This window comes from Pseudopipra pipra, chromosome 9 (genome assembly GCF_036250125.1).
Source record: "Pseudopipra pipra isolate bDixPip1 chromosome 9, bDixPip1.hap1, whole genome shotgun sequence".
Lineage (NCBI taxonomy): Eukaryota > Metazoa > Chordata > Aves > Passeriformes > Pipridae > Pseudopipra > Pseudopipra pipra.
Genome location: NC_087557.1, coordinates 6,639,781 through 6,656,126, shown reverse-complemented (window position 1 = coordinate 6,656,126; position 16,346 = coordinate 6,639,781). Strand labels below are relative to the sequence as shown.

Sequence of the window (16,346 nt, the reverse complement as noted above, 5' to 3'; positions counted from 1 at the left end):
GCACGTGGGGCTCCCGGCGTACGGCGGCCGGCGGGGGCCGTAAGAGGCGCGGCGGCGGCGCCTTCGCCCTGCCGGCGCCGGTGCGGGCGCCGCGCTGCGGGCGGCGATGCGCGGCGGGCGGGCACCGGCCCCGGCCGCCCCCCCGGCCCCGCGGTGACGGCGGCCCCGCGGCGGCCATGGGGTGCCTGCAGAGTGTGGCCTGCAAGGCGCGGGTGCGCCGGGAGCAAATCGTGGTGTCGGACGTGTCGGCCACCATCGAGCCGGCGGCCACGGCCATCGAGGAGAGCTCGCCGGTGGTGCTGCGGTACCGCACGCCCTACTTCCGCGCCTCCGCACGCGTGCTCATGCCGCCCATCGCCCGGCGCCACACCTGGGTGGTGGGCTGGATCCAGGCCTGCAACCACATGGAGTTCTACAACACCTACAGCGACCTCGGCGTGTGAGCACGGGGGGCGCGGGGGGGACGGGCACAGCAGCGGAGTGGGGGCACCGGGCTGGGCATGGCGTGGGCACCCCGGCACACAGGGCACCCCGGCACGCCAGCGGGCACCGTGTGCTGCCCCCTCGGCACCGTGTGTTCCCCCCCTGGGACCACGTGCTGCCCCACTGACACCATGTGCTGCCCCCCAGGCACCGGCTGCTGCCACCCCAGAGTCCGTGTGTTGCCCCCGTGGCACCGTGTGCTGCTCCCCAGGCACTGGGAGCTGCCCCCCTACCCCGCCTCTGCATCCACAGCCACACACGGGCGCCACCTTCTCGCCGGCGCCCGCTCTGAGCACAGTCCCTGACTCCGCAATTCCTGCTCCTCGTGTGCCACGGCGTCTCCTGCACCATCCCGGTAGCCTGGGGCTTGCCCGTTCGGGGGCTTTGTGGCCGCTGTCTCCCCTGGAATACCGCTTCCCCTCTGGGGCCGGGTTGTGAGTGCGGGCAGTGCTGGGGGAGTTGCCCCCTTGGCTTGTGTTAGAAGCGGGAAGTGTTGCAGTGCTTGGCTGAAGTGGCTGCTGGAAAACAGCTTTTTTCAAGGCTGAGTGTGTGGTGACCTGAGGGGACACCAAGGGGCAAAGCTGTTGGCTCTGTCACTGTGTCCTCTGCCTTTGGAGAGGGGTGATAAAAGAGGGACTGGAGGTGACTGGAGGGGTACATTTGGCTCAATGGAGTGTTCCCACTGCTGGTGCCAGGGGTTGCCAGCACAGGGCAGTGTGTGCAGCAGGTCCTCATTCTGCCTGCCTGCATCCTTGCATCATGGCAGATCCACCTGCCTGTGGCACTGGAGCGCTTGGGGACATCCAGCGAGTGGAGGACATCTGGGGGGATGGCAGAGGTGTGGTCCCAGTGCCAGGCAGCTTTAAAAACTAGATGTATTTGAAGCCAGAGCTTGGACTTGGTAGGAGGTTTCACCAGAACTCCAGGCCTGTAATTACCATGTGGGGATTGTCTCCCTTGCTGTAGCCACAGGTGTTAGTAATGAGATTGTCAGCAAAGATTTGGTCTGGAATTCCCCCCCCAACCATATTGCAGGGATTTCATGGCACCAGTGGCAGGCATAATTGTGGAATTTAATTGTTGTCTGTGTCTCTGTGCAGGTGCCTGTATTTACAGGCATAAAAATTACAGACTTATCGTGGGGCTGGGGTGGCAGCTGATGGGCTGGGCCAGTGCAGTGGTCATGGTGCTGCAGCTGGTGAATGAGGAAGGCTGTTCACCAGCACAGGAGCTGACTAAGGAGAGAGTGACCCCAGAGAGACTGGGCAATAGGTTTTGGCCCAGTCAGTTTTATTGCAGATTAATTAAAATAACATTGTGTTGGCAGAGCAAAGGCTTCAGCTGGACGTGTGAGTCTCAGCAAAGGAACCAACGTTGAATTTGTTTTTCAGGTTGGTCCTGAGAGCTTGCTGCAGGCAGGGAAGAGGGTTCCCATGCTGCTGGCCTTCCCATCCCTCACCAAGTGCTGTTGGTGCCATTTCCCTGCTAACCTGGCCTTTCTCTTCCCATTCACTTAGGTCAAGCTGGGAGCTGCCCGACCTGCGAGAAGGAAGAGTAAAAGCCATCAGCGATTCGGATGGTGTGAGCTACCCCTGGTATGGAAACACCACAGAAACCGTGACCCTGGTCGGGCCCACGAACAAGATCTCCAGGTTCTCAGTGAGCATGAATGACAATTTCTACCCCAGTGTGACGTGGGCTGTCCCCGTGAGCAACAGTAACGTGCCGCTGCTGACCAGGATTAAGAGGGACCAGAGCTTTACCACGTGGCTGGTGGCCATGAACACCACCACCAAGGAAAAGATCATCTTGCAGACTATAAAGTGGAGGATGCGAGTGGACATTGAGGTTGATCCCATGCAGCTGCTGGGGCAGCGGGCACGGCTGGTGGGAAGGACTCAGCAGGAGCAGCCCCGGATCCTCAGCAGAATGGAGCCCATCCCACCAAACGCACTAGTGAAGCCCAACGCCAACGACGCCCAAGTCCTCATGTGGAGACCCAAGCGAGGGCAGCCTATAGTCGTGATACCTCCCAAGTAGAGCAGTGCCAGGCACGCACGTGAGGACCTGGGTGCTCTCAGCCTGCTGCAAACGAACAGGGTTTCTGAGCCAAAGCAGACCTCTTGGGTTCTCCTGCCTTTGTCGTTGTGGTTGGAAACATGGCTCCTCCTGAGTCAGAAATAGAGCCTGGCTGGCACGAGGGCGCAGAAGAGGGCGTGCCCAGCTGGAGGATTTCCCAGGAAGTGGAATCGAGTGCTTGCAGGGGCTTGTGGCTGGCACAGAGGCTGTCTGACCTAAACAACTCGTCTTTCCTTGTAGGGCAGTGCAAGAAGCCATGGGTGTGATTGAACCGTGCCCGTGGTGAATGCTGCTTTCCACCCAGCTGGAGATAGAAGTGAAGACCTTGCCTGCTGGATGCGAAGGGCTCCTGCAGTGCCCCTTCCTGCAGGGGCACTGGTCCCCATGGTGTCCATACCTATGCATTTCAGATTGGTAATTAACCCCTTGCCCTGCCTGCTGATGCTGGGCGGGAGGGCCCGGGAGTGGGGTGGGAACAGACAGTGCCAGGGTGCTGAGCCAGAGCCCAGCACTGGCTGGTACCCCCAGCTGGGAGGGGTTTTCTGCAGCCGAGGGGAAGTGGGACATGTTTTGCATGCATCTGGGTGTGTTTGGAGTAGTTGTGAGTGTAGGAGATGCCATAGCTCTTTTCCGTCTTGGAGCGAGATCTAAGGGCAGGTTAGATGTCCTTTTGTTTTAAGGTGCACTAAGTCTTTGCAGTTCCTCAACCTCCCCTCCCCAGTCCCACCGACCCGTCTCTTACGGAAGCAAAACCGATTCTCAGCAGAGTGAGAAATGGGGAGTGGTGCCTGTTCACCTGGCCCAGGTGCTCACTGACTGTGTGTGTGTGGGGTACCCAAACCAGCTTGGAGGTACCCTGGGACCCACTTGCTTCATTGCAGACCCAAGTCCCTTGCTAGAAGTTTGGTGCTTGCTCATTTTCCATGCGAATGCTGGCTCACATGGAGACCCTCCTCTTCCTCAGCCACCCGTGGGGCAGGCTGGCTACTGGCAGGGACACCAGTGGAGGGGATGGCACACCTTGTGGTAACTCCCCAGGCTCTCCTTTCCATGGATGGAGGCTGTGCAGGGCAGGCCTAGTTTTGCCTGGGAAGGAGGAGGTGCATGTGCTGCCTGAGGGCTGCCTCCTGGTGCTACAGGTGCTTTGGGGCAACAAGGGATGTTTATTTGCCTTTCTTCTCACCCCTCACTGCCTGGATGCCTGGCATTGGCTGGTCCATGGGGCAGCACAGTGCTGTGGGATGCAACTGGCCATTCCCAGGATCTCAGCCTGGAGCTGCAGCAGAGGCATAAGCCACGGCTGTGCTGCTGCTGCTCCTGGTGTCCCATAACTCCTGGGCAGGCAGTTACAGCTTTTGCTGCTTTCTCTGCTCTCTCTGTCCTGGCATGAGCCCTGCGGCTCCTCCAGCTCACACCCCTACCTTCACATTACGAGAGATTTATGCTGCCCTGGGGATGCAGGTCATTCCTGTTGGGAGAGTCCTATCTGCTGTCCCGCTGCCAGGAGAGCCTGGGGAGGATTGCTGTGTGACACTTCCATGCGAAGCCTTTCCTGAGGTGTTGGCAGTGCTGCCCCCAGCCTGGGTACTGGGATGCCCAGCCCAGCGCTGCTCATCTCCCTGTGGTGTGCCTGCACATCCCATGGCATCATTCCCTCAAAGCTTCATCTGCATCTCCTGCTTTTCCAGGGCGGGATGTGCACGCCCGGGCCCTGCCAGCAAAGGGGCTCCCCAGGCATATTAGACCAAAAATCCCTGTGAAATCCCCGCGCTATTTATTATCCTCGGTAGTATTTGCTGCTGGTTCAATTCTTTATTTATTGTTTCCTTTGGGAGTGCTGCATTCTGACGCCTTGACGCACACTTCCCTGTGCCGGGCCTGCAGTCCTGCTGCTCCCGCCCGGCCTTGCGGCGGATTGGGAACCTGCTGCTTTCGGTGCCTATGTTGGGGTTTTGTGGGGGGCTACAAGCCTTGCTGTGGGAAAGCTTTGGAGGGAGAGGGGGCTCTGAACTTTGGCTTGCTGTGTTTTCTGGCACAGAGCTTCCACAGGGAGCTTGCTGGCATGGGAAGATGTCCTGCTCCTGTGAGACTCTGCCTGTGGTTTTGTCCTGGTGTGGGACTGATGGCAGCTTTTGCCGTCACTGATGTTTTGTTTCTCAAAAAGTGTGTGTGTGGAGAGGGGTTAGAAACTTGAAATACAATTTTCCTTAAGGATTTGAAGAGGAGGGGTAAGTACCTTTTGGTTTGAAGTAAGGCAGGTATATGCTTTTGACCCAGGAGACAGAAACGCCCCCGGCAGCATCAGAGCTAAAAAGCCAGAGGAAGGAGTTCCCCAATAAATGGGTAACCCCAAGATGGGCTTCCCACTGGGAGAGGATGCTGCATCCAGAGAGGCTGTGCGAGCCAGCTCCCCAGAACTCATGGGGAAGGGCCAGGGCTGCATGCTAGCTGTCAGCTCATGGAGCTGCTGTGGCACTGCCATGGTTCCAGTTGTCTGGGAGAGTGGGGATGCAGATGCAGAGATGCTGTGGAATTCATTTCCATCTTTTGGGATGTACTGGCTGGCCCGAGCCGTGGCACATCGTCTGCTATGACACTGAGACAGCAGTGGCTGAATTTCTGTTCTATGAATGTCTACAACATCCCCAGGGAGGTGCTTGGTGCCAGTGTCAGACTCAGTGCCTCGCTGTAGCCATGTGCCTGAGCTCCCAGGGCTGCCCCAGCCTGCAGGCAGGTGCTGGCTGAGCCCCGGGGCCATGCCTGTGTTCACCTCTCCAGGCTTCTGCCAGATTTCTGTGCCCACTCCTTCTCTGATGGCTGGATTTGATGCACTTAACTCAGTTTGATGCGTGGGTGGTCTTCGTGGGCATTTCTTCATTAAAAAAAGAAGGGGGAAAAAAAGTTTGCAAAAATTGTTTGCAAAAAAATTTGGCAAACAACGTTTGCAGAAAAGTGCAGGCATTTTGCATGTTGGCAAAAGGTGTGTGCTCACACTTGGGGGGAGGTGCTGGGTGGGCACTGAGCAGTTGAGCCCGAGTGTGGGGCTCAGAGGAAAGGGAGGGAGGTAGTGGGTGAGAGCTCCCATGTGTGAGTCCGTGTTTGGCTCACGTCCCTGTGGCTGGATGAGCACCCGGACTCCTGGGCTTGTGTTTTACCACCCCATGGGATGCCTTCCCTGTGCCCCCCTCCGGCACCAGCACCCCATTATCTCAGGGAGGGGCAGGTCATGGAAATGCCCACCCTCACGCTCCCCTTGCCCTGAGCCTCGGGGTGCCCCTTCCCCTCCTTCGTGTCCTCGGGTCATTTATTTATTTATTTATTTATTTGGCTATTTATTTATTTAAGTTATTTATTGGTATTTATTGACAACTGGAAGTTGGGGGGGTGGTGTCATTTGTGCTGCACAGTGGGGGCAGCTGGGTCTCCCCCCACCCAGCCCCCTGCATTTTGGGGTGCTGCCACATGTTTGAGAGCACTGCTAGGGAGCGACGTTCGCGGGCCTTGCGCTCCCATCCCCTTTTGGAGCCGAGAGGGGGAGAAAGGAAGAGGAATCACATCGGTGCCTGCAGGGAGGGCACCCGGTGCTTGTCCCCTTCCTGCAGAAGCTCGGAGCCCCCGCGCTCCCTCCCGTGCCCGTCCATATTTATTGACCCAGCCTCCTGGCGTTTCTCTGTTCGGCTCCTGCTGGATTTGCTGTTGCCAGTTCCCGGAGATGGTGAGAAGAGCCAGGACATATGAATGTCACTATGGAGAAAAGACCAAACCAGGTATTCTGCTGCCGCGTGGGGAAAATCGGAAGGAGAGGAAAGCTGGTTTTGCAGAGTGCCTTAAACACAAATGACTTTACGAGTCTTGGACTGGTAAATGACTTACTTGGCTTGGACTTCTGTCTCTGGATGTTGTTACCAACTCGAACAAATGTTGCATTTCACTTCTCTGGGATTAAAAGAAAACCACTCGAGCTGTACTGGAACCAAACTCTGTGTTTGCTTGAGTCCATCTGGCTGGTTTGTACCTCTGAGGCCACAGCAGCTACCAGGGAACGGGCAGGAATTCCTGGGCTTTTGGTCATCAGCTTGCCTAATAAGTGGGATCAGTGGCTGCTTCCTGCTGGCTTTAAGCCTTTGGGCCATGTGACAGGATTTGTTTCCCCTTGTCCCTGCTTGCAGGTGGCTTCTCTGGTGTCCTAGAGAAGTTGTGCTGGCCCTGCAGTGCCCCTTCTCTAGGGTTGCTCAGGGCAGGCTGTTTGCACAAAGCGTGCCATGGGGCTGTGTCCTCAAGCTTCCAGAAAATGTGGCAGTTGGTTGGAAAGCTCAGAGGGGGCAGACGTCCCTTTTTTGCCTTAGGAAACCAGATCAAGGCGAGGGCTGTGTGCTGAGGGAACAGCAAGAAACCCAGGAATTTGCACAGCCCAGCCATGGGGAACTAGGGGAGCTGCCAAGTTTGATAAAGCTGAAAAACTGCACAGAAAAGAGACGTTTCCCCTCTGAAATTGCAGATTCCCCCTCCCACTTCATGCAGAGTGGAAGAGCGAGAACAAAAGTCAGCCCAGAGACCAGCTGTTTCTATCTTCTAGAAAAAGTAATATACAGGAATAATACAGTTTCATATTGAAGGTTCATTTAAAGGCCATTTGGGGAAATACACCAATATTCACTTCATAGTTCCCGAAGGCAATTAAAATTAATATAATTTATTTTTGGGTAATGAAAGAGGGGTGTGGATGCTGCTGCACGATTGGGATCCACAAGATGCTGGATGGTATCTCATTGCATCCAGTGCCTTGCTTACCATGAGCATCAACCCTGCTATTCCCCACATGCTGGGGGGAAATGTTTGTGCCCCAAGCCAGTTGATTTCCTTAGAGCTGCTCATTTTAAGTGTTGCTGGTTGTGCTGGGCACTGAGGGATGCTGGCAGCCAGCCTATGAGCTATTCGGTGAGCAGGTTTCTTTCCTAGTGTTATATTAAAACATCGCTCATCTCTTGACAAATCCCTGAGGTGTAGGTGAGGGAGAGCAGGCAGGAGTTTGCATGGTTTGTGCTCTGGGAAGAAGAGTAGGACCCCCCCCCAGTACTAACAGAAGGCCAGGCTGAGGCATGTTCCCTGAGCAGGTGTCTCCTTCCCACTGCTGAGACTCTGCCATGACGAGGGGGAGCACACTGCCTGTGTGCCCTGGGACAACCTCTTTTCAAAATGCCTTACTTGCAGAGCAAGAACAAGGGAAGTCTGTGCTGCTGCCACCCACCCAGGAGCACGGGCACCCATCCCAGCTGCACGGCCACAGGAAACAAAGTAAATTGTGCAGGATGCTGTGGGGCCCAGCAGAGACAGACGAGGGACACTGCAGGTAGTACTGAAGGTCAGTTTATTTGCTTGATTCCCTCTTCCATAAAACCCAAAAACAATCAACCTCCAGCAAGAGATGACAAAGCAGTAAGAAGTGAGAGATTTGGCTCTGCAGCTCCTCCCTTACTCATGGGACCAAAGGTGTTAACGTGTTAGTGACAGCTGCCTTGAAAGGCACGCAGCAGTTTGGAGGCCCCAGAGCTCCCTGTCCCAGCAGGACACCCCTCTGGGCCCTGGCTGCTGACACCACACTTCTCACCATGCCTCTGGAAAAAGCCTGGCTGGTAACCAAACAGGAGAGACTCCACAGCACGAGCCCTGGACCCCTCACTGGTCCTGCTCACCTTCCTTGTGGGGCTGATTCAAGGCAAGAAAACACCCAGAGGTTTAGTTTTGAGGGGAAGCGGGGGATGAAAGGGACAGGGAGGATTTTGTACTGTGGTGCACCATCAGTGTGATGGTACAAGAGTGCTTGATCGTGTGGTGTCAGAGGGGCAGGAGCTGGGCATGGGGAAGGCTCCAGGGGCATGCAGCCCGGCGGGATGGACAGACAGATGTCACTCCGGTTGCGGGGTGTAACGCAGGTACTTCTTGCCTGATGGGAGGTCCTTCGTGAAGACTCCTTTGGGAAAGAGCTTCTTGGCTTCCTCATCAGGTAAGGTGGGCACGACCATGACACTGTCACCGGGCTGGGGAGCAAATGGGAACTGTGAGAGCAGCAGAGGAGCTGGCAGGCTCGGGTGCAGGTGGCACTGCCTCCCTGGGAGCACTCGGCCCCAGCACCCCAGCACGTCCTGTGCAGCTCTGCCTGAAGCTGGCAGTGAGGGCTGAGTGGGAGCTACACCAGGAGACAAGGGTTGATGTCCAAAGGGAGAGCTGTGCCATCTGCTAGCCCTGCCAACAGGATCCCACAGCCCAGCTCTTCCCCAAAGCACTCCCATGGGAACAGGGAGTAACAAGAGGGGAGTTTGGGCATCTCTGTGATGCAGGCGGGAGCACAGCTTGCCTAAGTCTCCTCATCCATTCCTATTGCTAAGGCTGACTCCCCCTGGGTGTTCCAAGCCCTCTGTAAAGGTGTGCTTCCCTGGGAGGTGGGCTGGTGGGTGAGCTGGCACAAACCACTGGGAGCTTAGGCTGCAAGAGATGGGAGTTTTCAGAGGCAAGGCTGTTCCCACCTGCTGCTTTCCCCACTCCATGGGTCTCCCACATTTCCTGTCTGTGAGCTTTGCTCCCTTCCTCACCTTCCAGTCCACAGGGGTAGCAACCTTCTTATAGGCTGTCAGCTGCAGGGAGTCCACCACTCTCAGGATCTCATCAAAGTTTCTCCCGGTGGTGGCTGGGTACAGGATAGAGAGTTTCAGCTTCTTATCCGGACCAAAAATGAACACCTGAGCATAGGGAGACAAAGTCAGGGGCTGGGCAGATGTTTGTCCAACTGCTCTGCTGGATCTGCTCAGCCCTGCTGTCCCTTCCTTTCTTGGGAGGTGGCCTGCCTGACCACAGGTGTTGGGACAAGGGAGATGCCATGGTGGGGATCTCCTAGAGAACAAGTGATGCCCAGGGAACACATTTTTGCTCTGGGAAGTCCTGTTCCCAATGCCAGCTTGTTTTGCTGCCTGAAATGTTTCCTCTCCTTGACCTGTGCCCTTCTAATGCAAGCGCAGGAGGGGAGAGGGAAAGTCCAGCAGACTGATGAAATTTAGGTCAGGACAGGCACAACCAGGACGAGTGGGTGGCAACAGCAAGGTGGAGCTGTTGCCAGCAAACCAGCACTGCACCTCCTCTTCCTCATTGTTCTACACCAACAGAGTCAACCCAGCTCCTGAAGACAGCCATGTCCACCCAGGTAAGCTGCTCCCATCTTCAAGCACAGCCCCACAGACACATGGTAGGACGGCAGGCAGAGAAGGCAGAGGTGCTGCGGGGCCGGGCACTCACCACACGGGCAGTCAGGGGCACGCCGTCCTTGTCCCGCTCGTCCGGGTCCAGCATGCCCAGCTGGACAGCCAGCTCCCGGTCCTTGTCAGCGATGATGGGGAAGGGCAGTTTCTCCGCGGGTTGTTCCCCGTTGTAGGCATTGATGTCCTGCAGAGACAAAACCATCGGTGCACTCATGCTCCCGGCTGCGGGCACCAGAAACATGTTCAGCAGCTGCTCTACAGGAGCCCGTGGTTTGACTGGCCCCAAAGTCTCAGGCTGGAACAGCACAGCCAGGGACTCGTGGCCTTCCATGGAGTTTTCCGTTTCCAGAAACCAGGTAACAAACCAGAAACTCGTGTCAGGCCGGACAGTGCCTTGCTCTTAGAGGTTAGTTCTTAGGCTGTCTGTGCTCACACCCCGTTGGCTGAGCTGCCTGTGGACCAGCTGCTTTTCCCAGGTTGTGGGTATGGAGCAATAGGGAAGTCCTGCCAGTGTAAGTGACTCAGGGAGCTTTACCCACTTTTCCCTGAGAACAGGTGCCCCTCTTCCAACTCTCTCCCAGTATATGATCTAGCACTACTGACAGACATGTTGGTGCCACACCTGAACTGAACTGTGCATTTAAGGAACAGTTTCTCTAGCAGCAGAGCAAACCAGCAACTCTACAGCTAACAAAGGTCAAGTGTCCAACACTTTGTAGGTCTTGTGTAAGGGACCAGCTCCATTCTTATTCCCAACTTACTTAACTAAAGGCTCTTGAAAGCAAGAGTGGATGTTTGAGCACAGGTGCTTGGACACTGCACACTCCTTTTTGAACCACATCTGGGACAGAAGAGAAAACCATTCCCTTCAACAGCCCTGCAGGCTCTTTCATGTGACCGTGGTTTATGAGGTTACTCCCTGTGCTAGCCTAAACTTGACCTCCTTCACAGGGAAACTGTATTTTGAGCATCTCCAAATCTGGTCTGGACTTGGCCAAAGCATTGAAGTTATCACTGGAGTTTGCAGTAGCACCTTCACAGGTCATACTGAGCCTCAGCAGCACTGGGAAGAGCCTGCTCGAGGCAGCACAAGCAGAGCAGCTGCCAGCATCAAAGCAAGTTTAATTCAAGGTTTCTGCCCCAGAACAGAGCAGCCTGTTCCTTCCATCCTCTTCACGCTACACGGGGACAGAACTAACTGCAACACCCACATGAGAGGCTGTGACCCTGACCTGGCTGCTCAGGATGCTGCAAGCACGTCAAGTGGCAAGATGTTTCCTTTCCAACTTTTTGCTCATTTCCCCCCCGGGCCTTTCTGAGTCAGCACCGCACTGCAAAAAGGGGCCGTTTATCTCAGCTGGGCTGTGGTCAGGCCTGCCTTGGAAGGAAGGAATCTGTTCTGTTCTGCTGCAGACCTGCCTTGTCAGAGCAGAGCGGGAAAGGAAAGCAAGGCTGGAGAGTTCAGGTGAGGCAAAATGCTGCTGAATGCCCCACAGAGTCACAGGAGGCTGAGGATGGAGGGCAGTAAATGACATGCACCCACTCCTTCCCTCTTCAGAGCAGGGGCTGGAGGATGAAGAGAGATTCTGAGAAGTAATATCTGAATCATGTGGACTGTAACTCGTTCCAAAATGCACGTAATTTCGTGACCTGGGGAGCTCTACAAAACAGCCTCACAAACCACACCCTGTTTTGCAATGGGACAGCCACAACTCACTTCCCTACGAATTATTTTATTTTCCAGAGTCCAAGCTGAAACCAGACATCACTGGAGTGCTTTATTCACCCCTGACTCACTAAGGTAAAGGCATCAGTGGCCAAAGAGAGCACTGAAACTTCCACAGCACATGCCAGCCAGCCCTGCTTAAGAAGCTTGTGCATTCAGCCAGCCCTTAGAGAAGCAGCACACCGACTTGGGAGGTAGGAAAGTGGGATCAATCCCTGGCTGAGCTGCAGCCTTGTTCTGAGTCCTGGAGCAAGCCTCTGGGTCTTGGCCTGGGATGGCTAAGAACAGCAGTGACATTTTTGGCTGGGAAAGCAGAGTTGAGCAAACTGACATGAGGATTATTGGCTACACTGGTTCCACCCTTCCAGGCCCCAACTGCCCACTGAAATTTGGCAGCAAAGCAAGCAGAAGTTTCTTTATTGTTTCATGTAGGATTTCAGCCACCCCTCCTGCCCACTTGCTTCCTCACAGGCTGGGCTCCAGATAAAAACAGCTTCATCCTCTCACTGCTGCTAGGAGCTTCATCCAAAGAGAAAGCATAGGTATGTAAAGGAATGTTGCACAGAGAGGTCTGCTCAAAGTTTTGCTCACTCCTAGGACTTCCAAGTTTAGATCTAGTGAAGGAAATTGCAGTTTCTAGGTTTAAATCCAACATTTAATGAAGACTTAACTGTTTTTCTTAACACAGCCAGCTTCTGCCAAGGCCTGGTACCTCTGTTAAGCTCTTTTTTTTTCCCCCATGGCTGGGCAAGAGAACCTTTGGGGTGCTGTCCCTGGTCTCAGAACTGCAGCAGGCCCTAACACCTGCCTTTCTAGTTCAGCTCTTCAGTTTTCCACATTATCTGAAGTTCTACTTGCAGGCAGTTTTGTTCCCCTCTGCACCTTTTCTTGTTCCACTGCAGTCTGTGAGATGGGTGATTTTAAACAAAGGCTGGATGGAAGACTCCAATCTGCTATGGATTTGTCCTCACCAATTGGACCTTTTGCTCTGGAGGACTTTCACAGGTTTCTTTTTGGCAGGTGCTGAGCTGACACTTCCAAACCTTTGTCTCCCAGGCATCTCCAAGGCTTCTCCCAGCTTGACAGAAAGCTCACCACAGCTTGGGTCACTGCCCTCTGCCTTTCTCTGTGGTTGTCCTGGAAGGTTTTCTTACTCTGCCTCTCATCAAACATTGAGAAGCTGTTCTGCAACTTCTCCTGGTTTTACCTGAGGTTGTGCTGAATAATTCCCTACCATCAGCAAAGTCAGCTTGTTGTTCATGCCTTTTCCAGATCACCTGAGTATGCTGAACCCCACAGAGCCCTGCAGGCCCTGGAGGGAGCTCAGCACTTCTCTCCCTTGACACAACTTGCTGCTTCCTCCTGTCTCCCTGCAGGAGAGAGTCTGCCCTTCACAAAGCTGAATTAATTGGAAAGCTTCTTGGACTTTTTAGAAGTCAGCAATACCCTAATTCAAAGGGATTTAGCCAATCAAGAGATGAGACTCCCTTACGAAAGCACAACCCAAACTTTCTATTATATTTAATGAGATGTTACTCACTAATTTGATGGCTAGTTTCAGCCAGTTTGACCAGCACAGAAATCTCATTTACTGGTGTGGTATTTGTACACTGGTTGTCCCAGGCCCTTCCGAGGCTTGATGGGACACTGGTCATGAACCACTCAGGTACAAAGGTCAATTTAGGCAATAAGGCAATTAGGTAATTTGTAAAGCCAGTCAGTCATGAAACAGTGTCTGAGTGTAGAAATTTCTTACCTTTTACACCTCTTATTGCATGCACGTCTCACTCCTGGAAAAAGTGTGAGAAAATTCCCAATTTTAAGAGCTAAGAAAGTGGCAGGTAATTCACACAGGGAATTCACACTCTGACCATATCTGTCTGAAGTACTCATTTTACAGCCTAAGCACCTCTGAGCCCTGGAGTCATTCTCCCTGGCAGCACACCATTGCTGAGGCTGTCTTTGAAGTTTTTCTTTAGTTCCTTTCAAGTTCCTTCAGCAAGCTGTTCCGTTCCCATCTTTTTTTGTATTTCCTCGTGATGGTTTTACATTTAACAATCTCCTACTTGTGGCTTTATGTTTAACATGTCCTGTTTGTTCTCTGTTTTATTTTCCCTCCCTAAGTACAAATCACATCCTTTGAAGACCGTCTCTTCACTTCTGATGCCTCTTTTCCCTTCCTGTTTTATTACAGAACTTTTTGAGGGTCTGTGGATTGGCTGCCTTCCCCTCAGGTTTTGGCATCACCTTCACATGTTTTAACCCTTTTTGGCAGTAATATTGTTTTCTTCTTGTATCAAAGTATCAGTGCCCTGAACTTTGGAGTGCTCCATGAAGAGGGAGAAGACCTTCCTGCTCTGACTTTTAACAGCTCCATGCTTTGGGATGTGAGGTTTGTAGCTCCAAGCCTGTGCTGTGTTCTGTATGGGCGTCTCCTCTGGCCTTTGGAGCAGTGCCAGCTCCCCCTGCACTCCCCCCCAGCCCTGTACCTTGCACCAGGAGAGGTGGTCTTGGACGCTGTCGATGGAGAGCGCGATCATCTTCACGTTGCGCTTGCTGAACTCGGCCGCCAGCTTGGCCGCCCGGCCCAGCTCTGTGGTGCAGACAGGGGTGAAGTCCCGCGGGTGGGAAAAGAGGATGCCCCATCTGGAATGAGAGAGCAGGAGTTGGTGTTAGGGTGAGATGTCAGTTTAGTCTGTGCCACAGACAAAGACCTGCGCAGATTGCATGGCACAGAGATAAATGCAGGAACAGCCCGTCTCTGTGGGAAGTGGAAATCCTGTCCTGGGAACTTTGCCTTCCCTATCGCTAGAAGCCTTCATGAGATAAACTCTGCTCATCATGCTCTGAGAAACTCACTGCACCCTGCTCCCCCCTCTCCTCCCAGGATCCCGCAGGAGATGCTGGAAGAGCGCATGTTTCTTGGTGTGGAGGTGGACACCATGCCACGTGAGGAAGTGTGGGGGAGCCATGTGTACCCTGCACTCCAGAGACCACATGTGTGAGGAGATGTAGATGCCAACCTGCCAGCCACGTGACTGCAGAGATGATCACTGGTTCACAAGGCTGGTCACTATCCTGTATACCTCATCCAGCACTGTGAGGAGATACACTCAGGTATGTCACGCAGCGCAAAAGAATGTGATAGGACAAAACCTTAAAACAACCACTGCTGTGAGCTGCTAAATGCACTGAATGAAAATATAAGAACGAATCAACTAACAGGGGAGGCCAGAAGTCAACATCACATTCTGGCTACTGTAACGATGATAGTGCCACCTCGCTTTTGCCCAGTGCTTGTTACAGTGGATTTTGAGTCTTTAGAGCAGGCAAATACTAGTCTTACACTTTATAGTTAGGTAACCAGTAGACAGAGAAAGGCAGCAGTGCAGCCCAGCAGCACGATGGGCTGTAGCAAAAAGGCTCCCACCTGTCAGGACTTTCCACAGGCTAATGCAAAGCCATCTCCAGCACTTCAAATTCCCTGTCAGGGACTCGTTGCACCATTTCTCAGCTCAATACTCACAGATCTCACTGCACTATGCTTTACCTGGCCCCCAGTGTTCACTGAATACAGCCACACACCACAGCAGCTGGGAATGCCCTGTCTTAGAGATTTGGGAATTGTGCTGGAAGGGTCAAGTGAGGCACCTGCAACTCTGCCAGAGCCTGGATCACCAGGAAGTTATGGGGCAGCCACCCCACCACTGGTGCCACGAGTCTCCCTACACAATAAGTACACTCCTTGAATAAATAGCAGCAACCAACCAAGCAGAAGCTGTCCAAGAAAGGTTCCACGTGGGTAACCAGGCTGGAACAGCCAGTCTTGGAAGCCCTGCAGCTCAGAGGGTTCCTTTTTCCCCCCATTTACCCAAGTTCACAATGCCGACAATAAGGGGACTCAAACGCTGATTCAAGCCTGCCAAGCGTTGCCGGGAGCGAGTCCCAAACATTCTGTGCCTGTGTCAAAAATGGAGCAACAGGCTTTGCGGGACACGGTGCCGGACGGCGGCACGTGGCTCTCCAGGTCGGGCTCAGGCAGGACCAGAGCCCTTTGCCGCTGCTGCACCACATACCTGGGATGTAAGTGACACCCGATCTGATCTCTGGGATTGACCTCCGCTAAGTGCTGCTCTGGCAAGCCCGGCTTTGCCTACCGCGGGCTCTGCCATTTTCAGAGCGGCTCTGCCCTCTCCTCCGGGGCCGGGCTGGGCTCGCCCCGCGGCCGCGCATCCCACAGGAGGGCACGGCGGAGATGAGGGCGATGGGTCCGGGGGCTCTGCCCCCCCGCAGGAGCCCGTGTGCGCCTCGCCAGGACACCCGCCGGGACACCCACCGCGTCCCGCCCCGCCGGGGCACCCGCCGCGTCCGGCTCCATCGGGACACCCGCCGGGACACTCACCGCGTCCCGCCCCGCCGAGCTCCCCGGGCGGGGGCTGCGGCTCCACGAGAGAAAAAAACCCCCACATTTTTGGAACAAGCCCATGGAACTGTGCCGCCCCGCGCCGGGCACACGCACGCACAATTCCGCACGCGGAATTCACCCATCTGGAAGGAACCCAGAGCTGCGCGGAGTTCCCACCCCCCCCTTCCCGCTCCCGCCGCATCCCCGGCGCTCACGAGTCTCCTAGGAAGTCGTGGAAGCGGATGCGGCCCTGCGTGGTGTCCGCCTCGAAGTTGGGCGCCTCGTCTCCCAGCAGCAGCCCCGGCATGGCTGCGGATCCCTCCGGTGTTCCCGGTGCTCCCACTCCCCTGCCCTCGCTCCCGGTGCCGCCGCCACCTCTGCGCGTGCGCGCGGCCTCCGCCCC

At 54.9% G+C, this 16,346-nt stretch overlaps 2 protein-coding genes across 4 annotated transcripts; one reads left to right on the top strand and one right to left on the bottom strand.

Annotated features, from left to right (window-relative positions):
* The first annotated feature begins 105 nt into the window (after positions 1 to 105).
* FAM78B (family with sequence similarity 78 member B) lies at positions 106 to 8,170 on the top strand. 3 transcript variants are annotated; one of them, XR_010432645.1, is made up of 3 exons: positions 106 to 439; positions 2,001 to 2,976; positions 7,774 to 8,170. XR_010432645.1 is itself a non-coding variant. In XM_064664369.1 (2 exons), exons 1-2 carry the CDS (start codon positions 177 to 179, stop codon positions 2,521 to 2,523), a joined length of 786 nt encoding a protein of 261 aa, XP_064520439.1. In that variant the 5' UTR covers positions 106 to 176; the 3' UTR covers positions 2,524 to 6,540. The 3 variants fall into 3 exon arrangements, 1 of the variants encoding a protein (XP_064520439.1); XR_010432646.1 differs by lacking the exon at positions 7,774 to 8,170 and adding an exon at positions 6,266 to 6,540; XM_064664369.1 differs by lacking the exon at positions 7,774 to 8,170 and having other exon boundaries at positions 2,001 to 6,540.
* On the bottom strand, positions 7,914 to 16,286 carry PRDX6 (peroxiredoxin 6). Its single transcript, XM_064664361.1, has 5 exons — positions 16,159 to 16,286; positions 14,028 to 14,184; positions 9,850 to 9,996; positions 9,153 to 9,299; positions 7,914 to 8,600 (listed from the first exon to the last, which is right to left on the bottom strand). Exons 1-5 carry the CDS (start codon positions 16,248 to 16,250, stop codon positions 8,469 to 8,471), a joined length of 675 nt encoding a protein of 224 aa, XP_064520431.1. The 5' UTR covers positions 16,251 to 16,286; the 3' UTR covers positions 7,914 to 8,468.
* Positions 16,287 to 16,346: the final 60 nt, after the last annotated feature.

What these genes read in the sequence shown, in the direction of transcription:
- PRDX6 (XM_064664361.1), bottom strand. Translation starts at nt 16,250, where the DNA reads ATGCCGGGGCTGCTGCTGGGAGACGAGGCGCCCAACTTCGAGGCGGAC. An exon ending in TGCCCCTGACTGCCCGTGTG is followed by an intron (nt 9,300 to 9,849) that starts GTGAGTGCCCGG and finishes CCCTATGCTCAG; the next exon opens with GTGTTCATTTTTGGTCCGGA. An exon ending in CTACCCCTGTGGACTGGAAG is followed by an intron (nt 8,601 to 9,152) that starts GTGAGGAAGGGA and finishes TTTGCTCCCCAG; the next exon opens with CCCGGTGACAGTGTCATGGT.
- FAM78B (XM_064664369.1), top strand. Translation starts at nt 177, where the DNA reads ATGGGGTGCCTGCAGAGTGTGGCCTGCAAGGCGCGGGTGCGCCGGGAG. An exon ending in ACCTACAGCGACCTCGGCGT is followed by an intron (nt 440 to 2,000) that starts GTGAGCACGGGG and finishes CCATTCACTTAG; the next exon opens with GTCAAGCTGGGAGCTGCCCG.